At 33.7% G+C, this 21,410-nt stretch overlaps 1 protein-coding gene and 1 long non-coding RNA gene across 2 annotated transcripts in view; one reads left to right on the top strand and one right to left on the bottom strand.

The window, feature by feature from the left end:
• The window catches only part of LOC136810334 (ribonuclease 3-like), a 38,814-nt gene extending 19,880 nt beyond the window's left edge, over positions 1 to 18,934 (top strand). Inside the window, exons 10-26 of the mRNA XM_067066891.1 lie at positions 707 to 776; positions 1,133 to 1,192; positions 1,509 to 1,608; positions 1,896 to 1,936; positions 6,088 to 6,161; positions 6,642 to 6,715; positions 7,020 to 7,064; positions 7,414 to 7,467; positions 7,683 to 7,792; positions 8,109 to 8,214; positions 8,596 to 8,688; positions 9,346 to 9,483; positions 9,928 to 10,034; positions 14,228 to 14,271; positions 14,658 to 14,706; positions 15,349 to 15,395; positions 18,258 to 18,934. Coding sequence (XP_066922992.1) covers positions 707 to 776; positions 1,133 to 1,192; positions 1,509 to 1,608; positions 1,896 to 1,936; positions 6,088 to 6,161; positions 6,642 to 6,715; positions 7,020 to 7,064; positions 7,414 to 7,467; positions 7,683 to 7,792; positions 8,109 to 8,214; positions 8,596 to 8,688; positions 9,346 to 9,483; positions 9,928 to 10,034; positions 14,228 to 14,271; positions 14,658 to 14,706; positions 15,349 to 15,395; positions 18,258 to 18,514 — 1,469 coding nt within the window. The 3' untranslated portion in view covers positions 18,515 to 18,934. The remainder of the gene's footprint in view (positions 1 to 706; positions 777 to 1,132; positions 1,193 to 1,508; positions 1,609 to 1,895; positions 1,937 to 6,087; positions 6,162 to 6,641; positions 6,716 to 7,019; positions 7,065 to 7,413; positions 7,468 to 7,682; positions 7,793 to 8,108; positions 8,215 to 8,595; positions 8,689 to 9,345; positions 9,484 to 9,927; positions 10,035 to 14,227; positions 14,272 to 14,657; positions 14,707 to 15,348; positions 15,396 to 18,257) is intronic.
• LOC136810205 (uncharacterized) lies at positions 11,097 to 13,560 on the bottom strand. Its single transcript, XR_010847074.1, has 3 exons — positions 13,377 to 13,560; positions 11,879 to 11,940; positions 11,097 to 11,678 (listed from the first exon to the last, which is right to left on the bottom strand). It is a non-coding gene; the product is annotated as an uncharacterized lncRNA (long non-coding RNA).
• Positions 18,935 to 21,410: the final 2,476 nt, after the last annotated feature.

Here is a 21,410-nt window from a genome sequence, read left to right as displayed (position 1 = left end):
CTAGTTATTTAAGAAATTGTAAGATAATATCGAAAGAATATTAATCAGCTTGATTGGATAGGGTCTAGAAAATGACCTACTTCGAAGCCGTTTTTTTTTTCAAGACAAAAACCAAATTTTGGAGAAAAAGGTTGTACAAGGGTTAGGGATTTTCTGAATGCCATAGATGGAAGATTTGAGGATTTACAGCCACAACACTCTAAACCAGGAATTTACTTCCTCCATTTAACATTCTTTCAGCTCAAAGATAAGCTGAGCTGGCTGGCTTTGTTGCCATACCCTCCGTAGCCAAATGATCTGGATACGACACTTTTTGCTGTACTTTTGGCGAGAGAGCCAATCCCATCTCATGAAATTATGAAGTGTCACAATTATAAACATTTTGTTTTCCAAAAGTTTGTGTCTTCATATCTGAAATGTCATTTGTTTTGATATATAGAATTGATTAAGTCATTACGCGTAAAATAATTGCTTTTTCGAAGAAAAAAAAATTTTTCTAAGCCAATCAAAATACGAACACAGAAATTTGCGCTTCGTCAGTCCTGGCGACTCAATACAGTAGATGAAGCCATCATCCCTATCATAAAAATCAGAAAGGACGGATCCAGCAAACGGGTTTCACATGACACCACTGACATGACTTTCCTACTAGATTGACGGTCAATAAAACTTGCGACAATCATTACCATTATTATTATTATAACAGGTTTGATGAATCTGGCAACAGTGATGATTACTCTCGGTGGTGAACAAGAAGATGATCAAACAAAGTTCAAGTAAGCTTAAAAGTTCATTTCACACATGCTTTCTTAGACAATTGCGGAAAATTGCATTGATTGCTCTCCTTTCCCTGATATCTCTCTGCAGTGATAGAGATAAAGCTGTGATTTATTCTAGTCGGAGAAAATTCAATGCGGGGAAAATTTAGCTAATTATAGCCAAACACCTTGGTACCTCCCGGCCTAAATGTATCATAGAGGAGCTAGTCGGGGGAAATTTTAGTCGCTTTCCCAAAAGATTACTTATTTCCCCGATGACATATGCTGTTATGTTATGTATGTCCAAAGTATCAGAGGTCAAGTCAATGATAGTAAACACAAGCTTACTAACCACTTTGAATTTTCATATTTAGGTGTCAACACAATGAACGATTGGAATTTTTGGGCGATGCTCTACTTGACTACGTCACTAGGTGAGAATATAACAATTATACCTATTATTTTGCCCAACTCAAAATCTTTGAAAAATCCCAAACAAGCAAAAAGCTAAAATTAGGCTAAATTTGTAATCAGCTACATTGAAGTGTAAATTTACCTGAGTTTGTTTGGAGATTTTCTAATATCGGGTTACAGAATTAGACTGTGTAAGGAGTCCTTGTGGTACAATAGCTTCGTGAAAACCAGGTAACTAGTCTTAAATAAAGATGATGTGTCATACGAGTAATGCTAAATTCTGAAAAAAGCTTTGATTATTTAGATTTTTAATCTCTTTTTTCCAATTTCTTACAGTTTGCATTTGTTCTTGATGTTTCCGGACAAAGGAGCTGGCAAACTTACACAATTCCGCATGGGAATCGTACAAACTGAAAGTTTATATCAAATCGCAAAAGTGAGTGTTGGTCAGACAAAAAATCTTTTTAGGTCTTCCTTCTGTTCAAGGGTGTTAAAATTGGTGTTAATATTTCTCGGTCAAATTATTATCAACACACTGAAACGCACTTTTCATCTTTACTTAAAACTTTCATACTTTTTTTTGGCTTGAAATTATTCTGAATCTGAAAGTTTAGCATTCTCGAAAAATTTACTTTATTGATTGCAAGAATATTTAACTTTTCCGGAAGACGTAACGTATTTATCCCAAAATATTAAAATATAAATTTGTATGCTTTTTCATAGCGAATCAACATGGAAGATTTCATTTTACTAAGTCATTACAGGTAAAATTTTATCTCCAATTTGTTCTCATTTTCATTGTATTATTCTTTTGAAGAAAGATGTCAAGAGAGGGGCAGGAGTGGAAAACTCACTACTGTGACGTAACTGGGCGTTGCCATGACCCACAAACGGGCCACACCCTAAATCTTAGCCCGTGGCCCTTAGACCACACGGTAGCCTTGCCTTTTTCTTCACTGCCTTGAGCTGTTATGCAATAGTTTTGAATTGGTCTGCTATTAAGCGATTTAAGGGATATTATGACAAAAGACCCTATTGTATGGAGCAGAACGGCTGATTTAAAGTTTGTAAAATTTATTAAAAAATTTACTGGCTCTTATAACAATATATTCAAGAACTTTTCCATTTTCAAACATATTTTTCACTGATAATTACGATGTAACATTAACATGCAAGTCCAAAAAAGATTTAATGAGTTTTTATGGTGAGCAAAAACAAACAATAAAATTTTAGCATGCTATAGGGTTTCATTTTCGTTTACCTTTTCAATCTGTAAAACTTGTACATTTTCCGTAAAGTAACAAGTAAATAAAAACATCAGATTTCGTAAGAAAACTACGTTTTAACAGCTAGCCTAGTACTCGTTTTTTATAAGAACAAACTACATAAGGCTCTAATGGCCAATATTTTAAGTGAAAAACTTTTTAAGGCATTGCAGACACCCAATTACCTAGAAAAATGGACAAAATTACTCAAACAACGGCGAAAATAAGAACACATTAAGAACATTTTTAGGCTTAAAACTCAAAAACTTAAGAATATCCGAAAGATTTAAAAACCTTGGTCATAAAATCACACTCTCATCGTGCTATAACTATTTATGGATGGAATTTTAACTTCTTGTTGAGTTGAACTCTCATTCATCAGAAGAGTGCTTGAAGAATCGGAATTGGAAGCATATATATACTATTGTCGAATGAAGTTAATGTGTTATAGATAGAATTTTATAAGCACATTACTACAAAAAAAGCTATTCTAGCCTTTAATCTTACACAGAGTCTGTTGGTGTTAAAAATTTACATACGAAAGAGAATGGCGCATCAAGATATAGCTATTAATTAGGAACTTTTGAAAATTATACAGAGTTTGCATGACGTGCGCCATTATAAATCATAGTTTGAATATATGAAAAGCGCTTTCTAGAAAAATGTTGTGATGTTTTCCAGTTATTACGGAAAGTAGGAGACATTCTAGTGTAAGCTTTGACGACTAGTTGTAAGAAAAACAGGATATACAAGATGTCAATATCCGTTTTTGTTCTATGTTTATTATCTACAAATGCAACTATCATCAAAGCAACTACCTATTATAATTTAGGAATCTTTTCAAGTTGTGAGGCTCAACTGTCCGAAAATCGAACTTTGAGAAACCACGACGCTGAACTTTATGATCAATTTCTTGGACATGTATTCAAAACCATTAATAAAACATTGAACGCTCAAGAACAACGAATCGATTTAGTATACCAATCGTATGATGTTTGTAACGATTTCAACAAATTAAGATCGATTGCAATCGATATTTTACTCGATCCTCGATTAATGGTACAAGATCATGAAAGAGGAATTAACCAATCAACTATTGTTTTTATTTATACACATCTTGAAGAACCAGACAGTTTGTATCTAACTCAAATCTTATCATGTACCAGAATCCCGATACATCGTTTCGGAGTCACCAAACAACTCGATGGCTCTCTACAATCGATTAAATTCGAATATTACACGAAGGATCTCCGTAAAGTGTTCGATAAATTCAATTGGAGAAATCTGTTCTTAGTTTTATTAACTGACGAAAAGGATCTTTTCTATGATAGCTATTTTAATTATACTATTCCTGTCTTTATGGAGCAACAGAAATGCCTTCAACTGCACCGGTATACGTTAAGCCAATTGCGAGAAATCGAGTCCTTCAATACCACATGGCTTAGAGAACATAACAGGCCTGCTATCATACTTTTTGGTAAAAAACAATACATTAGTGAAACTCTGAAAAAGCTGAAACGACTATACGATAAGACCAGGGTACCCATTTTGACCCATGATACGTCTCCATATAATAATGAAGAAAAAAGACAGTATACAAAAGAAGAAATTCAAAAGTTACCTGGTGTCTTTTACGACCTTGACGATTGGCATAGAGAGTTTATGATGGGTGTTTATTCAATCGAAAAGTTCATAACACCACAGACTCGAAAACTAAGAAATAGAATGAAATTATATATGAGTTATGATGTTGACCTTGTGAGTGCAGTAACCTTCAGAATGTATTATTTCGATTATTTTCGTCTTTTGACCGACAACGAGAATGTTTCATGGGCGGAGTTTGAAGCAACAAATCTTCAAAACAAAAAAGATCTTCGGTCATACCAAGAACCTCGTGTTTCCATTCACAACAAAAATAACCCTAAAAATATCTTTGGTCAAACCTTTTTTCCTAACTTTGAAGATTTCCTTACCAAACCAGAGATCCATGGAGATAGCACAGATTGCCCACACTTGGTGTGTGGACCAGGCAGATATAAAGTTTACGGTGAAATACCAAGAGGTTACGGATGGAGATGTGATTTATGCCCTGTTAATCATTACAAGTCGTCTGTTGGTGATAATGGATGTATACCTTGCCATGGACAGTTCAACATTGATAATGGTCACCGAACAGAATGTATTGACCCATACAAAGATTCATTTCCAAAACTCTGGACAAGTGTCTTGTTTAAAGTCTCCTTTATACTCAGTGTGTTCGGAATATTAGTCACATTCACCAGTCTAATGTTATTTATTTATAAAAGAGATACACCTATTGTCACCACATCTGATTTCAAACTTTCCATCATCCATCTAATAGTCATTTCCATCATATTTTTATTATCCATTGTTCTTAATTTATTGGACCCGTCTATTGCAGTATGTTATACAAGGGTCATTTCTATTGTCAGTATTTTCTATGTTTTAAACGTTAGTATAATGTTTGTAAAATCACAAAAGATTCTGAAAGCTTTTTCAAGCAAAGTGGCAATTACTTGTAGAGAAGCCAGGAAAACAGTATCCATACAGATCTTTGTGGTTCTGGTTGCATTGATCATTTCCGTAGCCATGGCAAAGATTCTTTACGAAACGAAAACTCCTTTTACATTTTACATCGAGCAGGTACTGAAACAAAGGATATATTTTTGTGATACAGGTTTCCATTTGAATATTCTTATTGCATACATCATGGTGATACAGTTTGCTTGTTTTGTACAAGCTTTTCGTGGACGATATTTACCAAGTGTCATGAACGATGGAATGTTTTTGGTGTATGCTTCATTTGCATCTACGGCAATGTTTACTGTTATGTATGTAATCGTACCTTTTCAAAAGCCTGTTGAAAAGGAACTGTACCAAAACTTAACATTAATTATCAATTCCTTGATTACATTGTTTTTACTGTATGGACAGAAAGCTGTCCGCGTGGTTTTATATCCGCAACACAACACAAAAACCTATTTTCGAGAACAACGTATGAATGAAATGAAGCAAAGGATCAGTAGTAAATCATTGTAAAAATTCTATCGAAAAATGTCGTTTGCTAAAATATAACATTATTTTAGAATATTAAATATGGAGGCCTTTTTAATATAAATCAGCCTCGGCTGTTCATATTATTGTTCCTCAAAAAAAAAGCTGATCACTGTTTGTTTATAAGAATCACTTTTTAACACAAAATAGCCCAGAGCGTAATGGGATGAACTTTAATTTTCCTAAAAGATTCCTGCTTCGATTTTCTTACTTGAAAATACCATGAATTATGTTGAAAGAAGACTGAGATGGGAAATTTTCAAGGAAAAAAAGCAATGACATGGAAGGGAATTATTAGATACCGTGTTACTGTTTCCTCGAATAAGCGCCACGATATTCTTTAGATTTTTAAGTTTTTCGGTGTTCTTTAGAAGGCAGCGCTTGTTTTAGAGCGGCGCTTTAACGAATTTTATGGCAATATTCTTGATTTTTTACCAATTTCTCTAATAAAAAATGCTATAAAATCTATCCCAGTAGCAGTATCTAGAGGGTAGCTATTTGTGTTGAGAGTTATATTTCTATTTGCTGCCATCCTCAAGAATCTTCCATCTATCTATCTTCTATCCTCATCATAGACTTGGTATGGTCAACCCGACATTTGAGAAGAATTTCGAACATACCCTAGCCAATGTTGTTGAAGCTGTTATAGGTATACTTTTGAAGATTGTGGATCCATGTTCATGGTGAAATCCCTTAAAAAAATTAAAACATACAGCCCGGCCTCGTTTCCATGTAGTTATATTGTTTATAAAGAAATTTCAAATCAAAATAACTCAAGAACCGGAAGTGCTTTTCTCATATGTCTTTTTTTATTTGTTTAGTTTTGCGATATACAATTTTATGAAACTAAATAAAAACATCCAAACATTAAAACAAAAAAGTCAAATCAAAAAGCCTAAATAACAACTCGGGAAAGGTGTATACAGTTATAATTATGTAGGGAATTTCCCTTTTGTCCACTATGTCTCTCAGTTTGAACCACAAGTTTACCGGCCAGGCAGAATGCAGTACGCAGATCTGATGAGTCCCAATAAGGACAAAATGTATACACCTGCTCTGTCACCTAAATCTCCTGAGTGAATAAAGTTGGACAGCTATTCTTATTTCTTCACTTTCTACATTTCAACAGGTGCAGTTTACTTGGATGGTGGGTTGAACTCTGTGGACAAACTGTTATCTCATCTGTTGTTCAATGATGAACCAGTACGTATCATTTAAGATCATTTTTGACCAATCAAATTACAGATTATATCCTTACCGGAATCGTTTTACTCATTTCACATCATCCTTTGACTTGTTCCTTAAATTTGAACTTAACTGTTAGCCCTAGTCTGGTTAATAATCTCAAAAAAGCTAAAAAAATTGTCACCATACCGTACTAAAGCTCGTTCTGATAATTTGGTTAAAGAGAGTTTATGTATGGCGCTTCTCCTGTGATGAAAACGGTTAGCTTCTGATTTTTCTAGATCCTGATCGATACATGAACTCGCTATTGTTTCTATTTTAGGAATTGGCTAACGTTTGGAAGAACAGCACCAAGCACCCTTTGCAGGTAATTTTTTATCAAATTGACCGAAACAACTTATGTCTTGATCATAGTCCGTTTAAAGGGTTTTAGAAAGTTATAAAGTAGCCTCTATGTCTATTGGAAAATTTATTTTAAATTCAGCTTCAGGCACGACGTAAAGGGTACGGCAGGTACGGCGGCAACCGTACCAGATTAAAAAAAAACGAATTTTTCCTCTCGTTGGTAAAACCGCTATAAAATCGCTTAAATTTCCTCATTTGCCGTACCAGATATAAAAAGCTTCCTTCTTGCCTGAGTTTAAGGTGAAATTCAAAATAGATATCGAACAATTCCTGGATTGAATTCAAAAATAAATTCTTCTTTCTGTCTTTAGATCGAGAATCCGGATGGTGACCGTGAGATGATTCCCAAACACAAAGTGTTACAAGTAAGAAATCATCACTTTCTTCGCTAGAGACAAAACCTCCCCGAGTCCGAACTGAGATAATTTTGCACAAATTCAAAACCCTGGATTATCCCGAAGTTATTCCTAATTTCCCGATATAACTCTTTGCCTGATTCAGATAGAAAATGCGTTATTTAGTAAATTTGAAAAGCCAAGTGAGTTCTCAGACTTATAAAATAAACTTGCGTACTTTTCAGGAAATGTGTGAACTGGAAAAGAACATGGAATTTCAATTCAAGAATATTCGGTTATTAGCAAGAGCTTTTACACTGCATCCTCAAGGATTAAAAGATCCTACTTTGACCGGGTAATTAATCTATTGTTTTGCAGAAAAACTTGACATGTAATTTGTCTGCTAGCTGCTGGCCCTCTGAAGTCGATAGATTCAGGGGAAGTTGACGCATTTTTATAATGTGTGGGATTTTATTTTCACGATCTTTTCAAACCAACGAGCTCTGTTGGAAATTTCTGTAGCACCATAGAAAACGAAAAGAATATGGTGCCCTGAATCTAGAATAGTGCATATATTCCTATCGCTTTAACCTCGGTTCTCCAAAATAGCTCGAATCAATTAAATCAAATCACTGCAAATCATCATATTGTGTTTACTTTTGTTTTCATAGCGGTGATTACAATCGATTGGAGTTCCTTGGTGACGCCATCTTGAAATACGTTTGCTCTGATTATTTGTATAAAGAATTCCCACACCACCAAGAAGGACACCTCACGGTATGTAAATTCAGATTTAAGATGGCGGCCGTAGCATGAAGGTAGAGCATCGAACTACGGTGCGTAAGGTCGTGGGTTCAATCCCAGCTGGGTCATACTAAAGACTTCGTATTTAGTATACAAATGGTACTTAGTATCTCTCTGCTTGATGCAGATATTAAGGGAAGGATCGAGGGTAAGTGGAGATATCCATAGAAAGGAGTGGTGCCCTCCACTACCTTTGGGTCGAGTTTGACTGTGGTCGTAAACTTACTTACTCAGTTTTAGATTTTAATATCAAATCAGGTAACGTGCTAGAACATGATTACTAATCTGATAATTAAACCGGCTTCGATAATTTTAGCATGATTCGATAAAGGTCAATTTTCTTCACTTTTTTAGCTTCTACGGATTTCATTGATCAATGCAAAGTGTTTAACGTTAGCTTCGATGGACCTCGGATTACCTAATTATATCATTTATGAATCCTCAAGGGTAAGCTATCAATTTTACACACTACATGCTTTTTTTATAAGGACTAGTAAATTTTGATTCAGGCCGAGCTGTTCTTAATTTTTTGAAATTTTGAGGGCTGAATGCTCTTACGGTGTTCTTTAAAAATGGATTTAAAATCTTTTAAAATTAGTAATTTCTTAGTTATTTCGAAATCTGATGCTCTGATTGTTCTTAATTTGCCAATAGGTTTTGACAAATTTCAGCCTCAAGTTCTTATAAAATTGTTCTTATAAAAAAAGCTTGTAATAAATCAAAAACCTAATTTCTTACTTTGAATCGTTTAATCTGTTCAATTCTATGGTGCTAAAAATTTCAACTTTTGTGGTTTTTAAGCCTAAAAATCTTATTTTCAACATTTCGTAAGTATTTTACGGTGCAATTTACTTGAAAGCTCTAAAAGTCGAATTTTTTTCAAATTCCTAAATTTTTCTGCTTCGGAAACCTTATGTTCTCGTATACTCCTGTTTGTTCTTATAAAAGAAACTTGTTCTCCCTTGAACAAAAAGGTAAACGGGCGAATAGTAATTTTAAATGAATCTCACACTTTAATGTAGACGTATATAGTAAAGCCAGAAAGAATGATGGAGTGTTTTCCAATATAGTTTAAAACCTTATAAATAATCTTTATTTCTTCAGACTGCAAAGAATATTAAAACGAAAGTATATTCAGATGTTTTCGAAGCACTGTTAGGAGCAGTTCACATCGATCGCAATCCTAAGGGAATTCAATATTGTTACAAAATCATTGAAGTCTCCATATTATCTCGACTGAATGTAAGACATTTTTACTTATTCAAATTCAAGTCAATTATTACCAGAGTTAATAATGATTTTCTTGTTTAAACCTAAATTGACAAGACACGAATAGTGTCAACCAGAAATAAGACCACTAGCATTAGCTGGTGATTCTCGGACGACTAATATAGCAATTTTCACCCCTCTCCCTTTCCCGACATTTCTTATCCCTTTTAACATCTTTTTGTTGAATCTCTTTTTCTGGTAGCCAGTTTCAATTAGCCTGATGTCAGTTACATAGCCCCTGTCACAGTGCAAGAATGGATTCGCTTAATCGAATTGATACTCCTATTTTAGTATCATATGTAAGAAGGTTCTGTGTTGCACTAGACCAAAGGTTAAAATTTTTCTCGCCACAATGAAAATAAAAGAAACTTTTAACACTCTTTTCAATTTTCATCTTTTCCATATCTCTTATTCCAGGAATTCATCATCAACCAAGAATGGTTGGATCCGAAATCACAACTGCAACAATGCTGTTTAAGTTTACGACGATTAGATGATGTCGGTGAAGACTATCCTATCTACACGTAAGCTTCTTCAAATCATCCGAAAGTCTCCTTTACAGTCGGCAACAACGTTCATAACGTCAAATGAAGGTTGTTTTGCCAACTTGGTAATACAGCAACGAATTGTATATTAGTCAAGCTTTTAACTCTTATAGTACAGCTTTGCTAATTTTTTTTGAATTCACATTTATCTGTTCTGTTTCAAGTAATTTTATGAGGGGATGAGGGGTATGTGCGGACGGGACCTCCAAAAACCGACCCTTAGAGAGACTGTTTTTTTGCTGAAAAGGTGACCCTTAAAGAGACTTTTTTGAAAAATTGTCTTCACTTGAAATACAAAAAAACTCCCAAAATTGTGAATTTTCCGACCCTTAGAGAGACTAATTTAAAACTTTCTGATTTTTCCGACCCTTAGAGAGACTTTGAAAGGTGAAAAAACCAACCCTTACCGTCCTCGCATACCCCACTGGGAAAAATGTGAAAATTTCACCATGGTTTCCTGGAGGTGAAATCATATAGAAATTAGTAGTTTCCAATAGTTTTCCCAAAACGAAATCAGGTTACACGCGAAATTTCCGAGGTAATTTCCCGAAGCGGAAATTATGTCGAAGTTTACAATGTAGTTTCCGGACAAAACGGGAAAAGTCGAAATTCGAAATTTCCAATCTTTCTAAAGTGCTAGTGTGCAAGTGGTTTACAGGTAGTGAAATTATGTATGTTTAGTTTCCACGAGAAAATTTAGTCGAAATTGCAAATGTAGAAAAGAAACTTTGCGCATGAAACTCCGAGTTTCATCGAAAAGATTGCTTGCAAATTAGTCAAATTCGAGCGATTTTTGTTCGAAATTTTTCTCTTCATTTAGGTGAAATAGGGCGATTATTCTGTCAATAATGTAACTTTTTAACTTTAGCTTTAAAGTATTTAATATCCAATAAATACAACGGCCTATAATGCTTTAAGAAAATCGTAAACATTTATAACTTATACGTTCATATTACATTTATTTTCTCATCATCATACCATTGAAAGTCTATACAAAAAAATATATATATATAACATAAAGCTACAAGTAGGAAAGAAAGACTACATTCTATCAAAATACCAAATATGATTAAAATTTTCAAATGTGCATCGTTTTTAAAAATGACAATACATCAAGAGGGACTCTTTGTAAGAACCAGAACATTCATTTCACGACTTTATCTTTTAAGCACAGGACAAAAATGATCTCCATAACTTGTAAATGTTAAGAATGATTAGTTGATAGAGATTGATATGGGAAATATATTACTGCGAATAAATAAATTAAAATATATAAAATTGACTATATTCTTTCAAATGAGTGGTCTTTTAAATAAATTAAATAAATAAGCCTCGGGATTTTCAAAATGTTTTAATTTTGAGCCGTGAACGATTCTTAAGTTTCAGAAAGGTAATAAAATAAGACTTCTTCGAATTGGATAAAATTCATTGTCACTTAAAAAAAAAGATTTCTTTTGGTTGTGGCTTGAAAAACTTTCTGAGTTTTTGGCGTTCGTCAAGATTTCGAAAAAGATGATAGTCCACCAATTTTGTTAGTTCGTTATTCCATTGGCAGTATCGCATTCATCCATTTTGAGTTCCATATTGACTGATCAATTCACCTAAGCATCGTCAAAGGAGCTCCTATAAACAAAAAATTAATAAGTTTGATTACCATCTACTTGGAAAATAAATGGCTATCCAAATCATATAAAAACTTTCTTTTAAGACTCAAACAGTAAAATAAATAGACATCAAATTAAACATTGGAAAGAAAGACAGCAATATTCTCGAAAGGAATAAAAAATTTTATTGTGAAAAGACAAAAATTAAAAAAGTCTTACTTTTTAGGAATTACAGCTCTAATTCCGAGCCAGCAAAGTGAATGTACCATCCAATTGAAGTGCTGAAAATGTGTAAAAAAAATTATAAGTCACTTTAGAAAGCAAAGTCTTTCAACATCAGAGAGTGCAAAAAACTTTATAACGGTAGAAACAGCCTAACACCTACATCAATTGACCTTCTTCAAAATGATCTATCTTCAATCCCCATGCCATATTAATTTCTCAAGTTTTATCATAAGATATATTTGCAAAAAGAGAAGACCAATAAAACATGAAAATATTTATTGAATTAACAGTTTCAAAATATTCATTTGTCCTAAACTCATAAACTAGCCATACGTAAAGTTTTTTATGAAAGCGGGTCTCAAGTTTCATCTAAAGATGCCACATACACAGCAAATGTGTAGACCCAGAGAACAATTATAACTTACACGTATCTGACTAAGCAGTTTAAAATCAATTCTTTATTCCACAAATTCATTTGTCGTAAACTCATAAACTAGCCATACGTAAAGTTTTTTATGAAAGCGGGTCTCAAGTTTCATCAAAAGATGCCACATACACAGCAAATGTGTAGACTCAGAGAACAATTAAAACTTACACGTATTTGACTAAGCGGTTTAAAATCAATTCTTTCTTCCACAAATTTATTTGTCGTAAACTCATAAACTAGCCATACGTAAAGTTTTTTATGAAAGCGGGCCTCAAGTTTCATCAGAAGATGCCACATACACAGCAAAAGTGTAGACCCAGAGAACAATTATAACTTACACGTATCTGACTAAGCGGTTTAAAATCAATTCTTTATTCCACAAATTCATTTGTCGTAAACTCATAAACTAGCCATACGTAAAAGCTTTTTATGAAAGCGGGTCTCAAGTTTCATCAGAAGATGCCACATACACAACAAAAGTGTAGACCCAGAGAACAATTATAACTTACACGTATCTGACTAAGCGGTTTAAAATCAATTCTTTTTTCCACAAATTCATTTGTCGTAAACTCATAAACTAGCCATACGTAAAGTTTTTTATGAAAGCGGGTCTCAAGTTTCATCGAAAGATGCCACATACACAGCAAATGTGTAGACCCAGGGAACAATTAAAACTTACACGTATTTGACTAAGCGGTTTAAAATCAATTCTTTCTTTCACAAATTTATTTGTCGTAAAAACCCTAATACTAGCCATCATCATCTGACTTACACTCAAAAATTTATTCACTTGAAACCCAAGCTTTATTGTTTAAAGAAACCTGTTGAAAGAAATTTTTGTTTTTTTCAGTTCACTAAACTTGTACCCTGTGTGTTGAAAGCGAGTTAAAATCAATGTATAGAAAATAAACTTCAGAAAAATAAACCACAAAAGACAGGACACCAGTATTTTCTATATAGACTAAGACGTTTCTACTGCATTAAAATATTACTTCAAAGAAATAGGATTAAACAGAACATGGACAAAAAGAATTGCTCTAAACAGACAAGAAACTTTTACTTAACTGTGTGATTCTTTCCTTCATTTCAAGAGATATGCATCAACCATCGCCATCTTGTTTGCCGCCAAGCCAGAGAAAGAAAGGGAAACTGGGACGAGTTTTGAAATCTTGATAACGGGCGGTATTCTGCAGTCGGTATAAGCGCCCTCGATCGACACCCTTTTAATTTTTCTCAAAAATTTCAAAGTCTGAGAGCTCAAGCAAGTCGTACGGCGAATTGATAAAGCGTGCCGTGTAAACCGGGTTCTCGACCAACTTTTATCATTCTTTTACATTTTTACAACATTGTAATTATTAATCCGTGTATAAACCTTCGTTTTGAAAGTCTGTCAAAATAAGAAAGTTTCCAATAGTTTCCAAAAATTTCCTTTTGAAACTTCAAGTGTAAGATTTCCGTATGTTGGAAATTATAGGAAACTCGTTGTAAAAATTTCGAAATCTGGAAACTAGTTGAAATGTGAAAGTTTCGTAAAATGGAAACTAGTTGAAATTTTTACATTTTTCCCAGTGCCCATTACCCATTTTTGCCTAATTATCCCCCTGGGGTTTCATCCAATTATGAGAAAATTGTATTTATAGTACCGTATTACTTCAAATAAACGCCCTCGTTCTTTTAAACGCCCCCTTGAATAAACGCCCTCCTAAAATTGAAAAAAATTAAATAAACGCCCCGGGCATTTATTAGAAGTAATACGGTAGGTGCTTTGTCGATTTCAAAGAAATTGAATTTCAGTTTGCCAGTGCTGATCGAGTTAAAAGTTGTCGTATTTTAATCTATATTTCCAGAATTATTTAATACTTTATTTTTTTCTAAAGCACAGACATTGATTTTGATATTGTTTTTTTCTTTTTCAGTAAACAAAACGAACACAATGAGAGTGGTATACATATTTTTGAAGGTATGATTTTTCCAATTACGAGATTTATTTTAGTTGGGGAAAATTTAGTCAAGTCTGCTTTAATACAATATGCTGGACGAAAAACGGCATTAATCGAATTCAAATTACACAGTGTTTTTGTGCTCGTTGAAACACGTTTCTACTACGGAGACGAAAAAGGCAATGCTACGCCTTTTCCGTCTCCGTAGTAGATTCTATACAGACAAAGATCGTATTGTATCGCCTCAAATTCAAATTGACGGGGCGATCTTTACTCGAAAACTTTTGAACAATTGAGTCTGTCATTTAAAGCATAGCTTGATCGATTTGACTCATGTTGGTTGTTGCAAACTAACTTCTGATTCTAAAGATTTTTCTAAAACTTATACTACTTCTTTTATTTTCAGTGTCAGTATCATTCAAAGGAAAACAGCTCGGTGAAGGTACTGGAAGAAGGTATTACCAGACATAACTAATTAATTGAATTTCATAATTCCAGTGAGAACTTTTAATCAATGGGTGAAAACAAATGAATTTTCAAATTAAAAGGTCGCGGTGAAGACTATCCATCATCTATTCGTGATATTCATGCCTTAATGTTTTATACGGAAGCGCCCATAATAACGGATGTTTGCCACTCATTTTGAATTGAAACAACAGAATTACAGTTGGTTCTCGCTAATTTGAACTCGAACGGGAAATGTTATTTATTCGAATTAAAAAACGATTTGAATTATAGAAATTATTCTGGGCAATTTTACAATATATGGTGGAAAATAAGTTCGAATTATAGAAATATTCAAATGATAGAAGCTCGAATAAGCGAGAGCTCACTGTAGTGGTAAACGCCCGGGTTATCTTAGGTGCTTCCATATAAGACACTACTATGTCATGAATATCATGAATACGGGATTTTTAATCTTTAGCGCATACAGCACCAACTGATACGACGCGCGAAATTCCCATACCGATAAAGAAGTCTTGAGTTTTGAACCCACTCCGCAATTCTCTTTGGACGTCTGTCATTACTACAGTTAAGCGAAAAAAATTGTCGTTTTTGTATTCCAAATGCTTTACTTGACGTTTTTTTTTTAATAGTTTGAAGGAAGCAGAAAAAGATGCCGCAAAGGATGCACTTAAGAAAAGTAAGCTTGTTTTCTTTTTCAATGCTTTTACACTTTCAATCACTGAGGGGGTGAACCCGTTGCATGCTCTTATATAGGTCTAGAGTTTGACTACTACATAAATCAGTTTTCTCTATTAACGGATCGTAATTATGGGTGTGATAATACAATTGCTGTTATGGGATAAATCATTTTTGCTCCGGCCTAGGAGCCTTTAATTCTCTCTTCCGACAATCGTCAAGATATTTTTTGTCTGTTTATCTAATCCGATGATCTATTCCGATTTAACAAAAACGGATCACTGATTCCGATAATACTGTGATTTGATTGGCCGAAAAGTATTTAGAAGAGATGACTAACGAAAAGTCGTGGACTGGTGAGCTGTGAATACTGGCAAATCTCAGTGAAAAATTGATCATTTTCATCCGGTTATTCATGATGTTTTGGACATGATTTATGAGAAGTTTGATGGTGCGTTGTACGTTGTACTGCTACTGTATACTGAATTCAAATACGTGTGTTTCTCATGATTTTATGCTGTAAAAATGATCTATTTTGGACTTTTGGCCATTTTTCATGATGATATAATTGGTGGTTGTCCCTTTTGGATTTTCAAACTTGACAATGAAACTTTCAAACACACAGCCATTGATACATAGCATTTTTTGTGGTGTTATGTATGGCTGAAAATGATCCTGTTTTGGACTTTGTTATTGTCGTATTCATCATCGGCTGGCGACCGTTCCTTTTGATTTTTCAAACCCGACACAGATTTTTTACAAACATATCACTATGAGAATTCAGTAAAGGATACTAAAACACAATTCCTGTGTAAATTTGAACAAGATTGGAGAAATTTTCACAGTATTATGGCTGAAAATGATTGTTTTTGGACTTTGTCGTAATTTCGTCGCGGCTGGCGACCGTTCCTTTTGATTTTTCAAAGCCGACACAGATTTTTTACAAACATATCACTATGAGAATTCAGTAAAGGATACTAAAACACAATTCCTGCGTAAATTTGAACAAGATCGGAGAAATTTTCACAGTGTTATAACTGAAAATGATATTTTTTGGACTTTGTCGTAATTTCATTGGCTGGGGCGACCGTTCCTTTTGAACATTTTTCAAACGCGAAACAGATTTTTTCCAAATATAACACTATTTATTACATACACACTATTGAACCATTTTATTTGGTTTATCCTACTCTTCTCCAAGTAGGTATTATCCCAGCAGAAAAAATAATGCTTGGCTAAAAACCCGTGGCTTAATGGGATAAACTTTTGCGGGGATTAAATTTTGCTGACTTCGCGGATTTGGGTGTCATCCACGAAATTAAGTCTCAATGGAAATTTGGAAAGGCCTCATCCGCGAAATATTTCTAAACAAAACTCAAAATTTGTCAAAGAAATACTTTTTGAATGTTTACTGGCATCAAAGAAGTGCTAATAATGTGTATTTCAACAACCAAAATGCACGATTTGACAGTTAAGTCACAAAATTGTGAAAATATTGCCACCCGCGAAATTAAGTCCCTGCAAAAATTTTTAAATTTCGCGGGTAGGCCCAATCGTGAAATTAAATCCTCGCGAAAGTTTATCCCATTAACGAAATTTTATCCGGACAATCAAATCAACAGCGCATCATTGCTTCGCTATTGGCAAGTTTAGAAAGAAATAAATTTGTAAGAACTTGGAAATATTGACTTCTAAATGTTTATCTCCTTTAGCTCCAATTTTGAACTTTTTAGTTGAGGATGAGTGGGCGGGGGATGGGCTTGGTTATTTAAGCAAGAAAGTGCATGTGTAATCACTTAGAAGAGCTAAACTTCCAGCTGGTTTATTTATTCGTTAAGATTATTTCTCATACTTGCTCTGCAATGGATTTATTGCTTTGCTTTCTGATCTGTTCTGATTAGTAGTTTGTGGGCAACGTTCGAACACAACTAACTCAACAAGCTCATCGTTCACATCATAGTATAAGAAAGCCGCGGCTTTCTTATACTATGTTCACATCTTTTAATCTCTAAAGCCGGAGCTTCCAGCGCAGCTGGTTTATTTAGACTACTTTCTCGACTACAGTACACTGCCTTCTCACAGACCCAGTGATAAATAACGGATTGAAACTTGATGGGGATTGATATTCCCATATTTTTGGAATGCCTGGGGATTTAAATTCCATTGTTTAAGTCAGAAAATTCATTGGAGATGGGAAAAATAGCATAATATTTTGCAGTGAGGATTGGTTTATTTGATTATTTTCAGTGGGGACAAAAATTGGAGCATAGTTTTCCACTTAGAACGATATTTTGGCCAATCTTTCGGGAAGGGGTCCCAGTGGGTCTGTGAGAAGGGGGTGTTACAATCTGATACTGCTATATATTTCTAGTCTGGATTAGTTTACTTTTCGAGTATATGAATTAATTTTTCTAACCGCAACTCGAGGACAGAATTGTCCTAATTTCATTGTCAAAAGAAAAGTGGTCTGGTAATCGAGACTATGTATATCTTTCAGAATTTATCATCTCTCTGATCTCTTTAATTCTTTATTCAGAAATCATAGTAGACCCACTAAGCGTCATAATAATGCATTAGTCAAAGGGTAGATTTCAGATACTCTAAAACACCCATCTATACTAAACTGTTCGTGTCCTCATACCACATTTAAACAATTCCAATGGTATTATAGTAAACTCTCGAGATTCCTTATTTGTTTCTAGTCCCTCTGTCCAAGGAAAAACCCTCTTTAAATACTTTCTATAATTCGAATCTCTCTGTAATTCAAATAAGAATTCAAATAAGATCACCCGTCAGAGTTCGAACTGTAGTACTAGCTTGTAGGATATGTTTGTGCTGATTTGATCGTTCTCTTACTCACCAGATCACTTCGAACAACATGCACGTCAAAAGCGAATGATATACAAGAAATTCGGTCCCGCCCGAACAACCACCGATACAGAAAAGGTGGAAGAGGGCGGCGAACCCTCTACTCCTAAACAGGAGAGTGAGTGCAAGGTGGCTGAATTGAAGACAGATCAAGACACAAAGGAGAGTGCACAATCGGTCACGAAGGAGGAGACAGCAAAACCACCAGTACCAAAAAATAATGTCACTATTATTGCCATTGATTCAGATTAGATATTTCCATTTATGTTTACGAATATTACAGTTAGCAATGATTTATCTTTTGTTTTATTAGTTTAGTTAAAACATATATGAAATTTTGTGTTGAAATATTTTTTATGATTTTGTCCTTAATTTTTTCTTCATTTTATCTTTGCGATTATAATCTAATTTTTAGGTGCCGAAATACTGTAGTCTTATAGTTTCGTCACCTTAAAAGTTTCTTCTAGGTGTGGTGGAAAAATGCACTGATAAAGATCTTATCTAAATTTTCGGCACCTAAAATATCATACGTATAACACATTAGAAGTGTATTTTTATTGGCGTTAAATACATTGTTGGTGTACGATTTTATAAAGAGCATTATGTTGTACACGGTATTGATTTGTGAAAATATTTTTGAATTTGAAGAGAAGATTTTATCTATCATGGTTTAAAAAAGAAAAATAGCAATTTTACTAAGAAATATTTTAAATACTGATACTATTTCCTTTTGAAATACCCATATTATAAGCTACGCTCGTGACCTATTCTCTGTTAAAAAATGCTATATGTGTGCTTAAAGTTAGGGCCAACTGCTGAGTGGCGAGGCTTCACTTTCACTACTCTTAGTTTTGCATGATTTTGATTGCTGCTATAGATAATCTCCTTCACTACCCGATACCGCTTTTCGGAAAACTGTTAAACTACCTTAAGTGGATAAATTTTTGTGGAGATTAAATCTGGCGAATTTGGCGAATTTGGCCAAAATTCGACAAATTAAATCCTCGCCAAAATTTCCAAAATTCAGCAATTCGCCAAATTAAATCTCCGCCAAATTTAACAAAAAGAGAATTATGTGAAAAATCACAACTTTTTAGTATATTTTGAGTAATTTTCACCCATTTCAGTGTGACAAAATTTTCAATTCACCAAATTAAATCCCCGCCAAATTTTACGAAATTGATCTGTCGCTAAATTAGATCCCCGCCAAAAATTGTATTTTGGCCAATCGCCAAATTAAATCCACGCCAAAATTTATCCACTACTTAAGGTAAATGGGTTTTCGAGATTCTTTTTGCATATCATCACCCTATTTTGGTCTTCTCAGGACAAATTTCGTTTTCGCAAAAGTGCTGATTTTTGAAACATAAAATTCATTTTTTGCGTGCATAAATTGATACTTTTAAACAATGATACTTGAGCAAAGTAAATGCAAAAAGTAGGTTATATGTATAAGAAAAGCGAAGCGATCTAGACAGGCCACCCAATCAACAAGTTAATTTACTGCTCAAAGTAACGAGGTTTCGAAAAACAAAAATCACGTCAAATAGAGGTATCATAGTAAAACAATCTGATACACAATTACTCTTGTCTCAATATAATCTGCAGTGGAAACAAAACAGGCTATAAGATTGGCTAGAATTTGAATAAGAAAGCGGCCTTGTGCTTGTTGAAAAGATAATAAGGAGTGGGATATTTCTAATTAGAAAAGATTCCAAAAGAATTCAAAAATGACGAAGAAAAAATCAACTTCAGTTTCTTCTTCTTGCCCTTCGATCTTCATTTTCATATTAAAAAATCTTATTGCCGCCCGTAGCGAGCTTGCGAGCGTAGGGTGGCCTACATAGCTTCACGCAAGGATATTGGACAGGAATCTCAATTTTTGCGTTTGTTTTGTAATCGGTCTTCCGGTTAATCAGTATTCCGTAATTATCCGGCAACGTTTATAGCTTACCAAACTAGCAAGTAGCTTTCGCTAAATGCGCGGCGGACGTTTTTCGTTATTTTTCCCTTCGGGGTTTTTTGTTTTTTTCCGATTGTGCGTTAATTTGTGGATTAAGTTTTCAAACGCAGGTAATTCTATGCACATTTTCGATGAACAATTATAGGCATCTACTTTATAAGAATCAAATCAATAACTCTTGATTGAAGGCAATATGCCTTTCGTTAATTAGTTCTTACAAAGTAAACAAAGGATGGCAAAAAAGAACAGCATATTTATTTTTATTATAAACATCTACTTTATAAAAATTAAATCAATAACTCTTGATTGAAGGCAATATATCTTTCGGTTAGTTATTAGAAAGTAAACAAAGGATGGATAAAAAGATTAGCATATATTTATTTTTATTATAAGCATCTACTTTATAAGAATCGAATCAATAACTCTTAATTGAAGGCAATATATCTTTCGGTAATTAGTTATTAGAAAGTAAACAAAGGATGGCGAAAAAGATGAGCATATTTATTTTTATTATAAGCATTTTCTTTATAAGAATCAAATCAATAACTCTTGATTGAAGGCAGTATATCTTTCGGTAATTAGTTGTTAGAAAGTAAACAAAGGATGGCGAAAAAGATGAGCATATTTATTTTTATTATAAGCATTATCTTTATAAGAATCAAATCAATAACTATTGATTGAAGGCAATATATCTTTTGTTAATTAGTTGTTAGAAAGTAAACAAAAGATGGCGAAAAAGATGAGCATATTTATCTTTATTATAAGCATTTTCTTTATAAGAATCAAATCAATAACGCTTGATTGAAGGCAATATATCTTTCGGTAATTAGTTATTAGAAAGTAAACAAAGGATGGCGAAAAAGATGAGCATATTTATTTTTATCATAAGCATCTACTTTATAAGAATCAAATCAATAACTCTTGATTAAAGGCAGTATACCTTTCGGTAATTAGTTCTTACAAAGTAAACAAAGGATGGCGAAAAAGATAAGCATATTTATTTTTATTATAGGCATGTGCTTTATAAGAATAAAATCAATAACTCTTGATTGAAGGCAATATGCCTTTCAGTAATTAGTCCTTACAAAGTAAACAAAGGATGGCGAAAAAGATGAGCATATTTATTTTTATTATAAGTGTCTACTTTATAAGAATCAAATCAATTTCAGAATTTTTTGCGTTTTC

Source organism: Clytia hemisphaerica, unplaced genomic scaffold, assembly GCF_902728285.1.
Source record: "Clytia hemisphaerica strain Z4C2 unplaced genomic scaffold, Clytia hemisphaerica genome assembly, whole genome shotgun sequence".
Lineage (NCBI taxonomy): Eukaryota > Metazoa > Cnidaria > Hydrozoa > Leptothecata > Clytiidae > Clytia > Clytia hemisphaerica.
The sequence above is the reverse complement of the archived record's forward strand: the minus strand, read 5'-3'. Positions and strand labels throughout refer to the sequence as shown.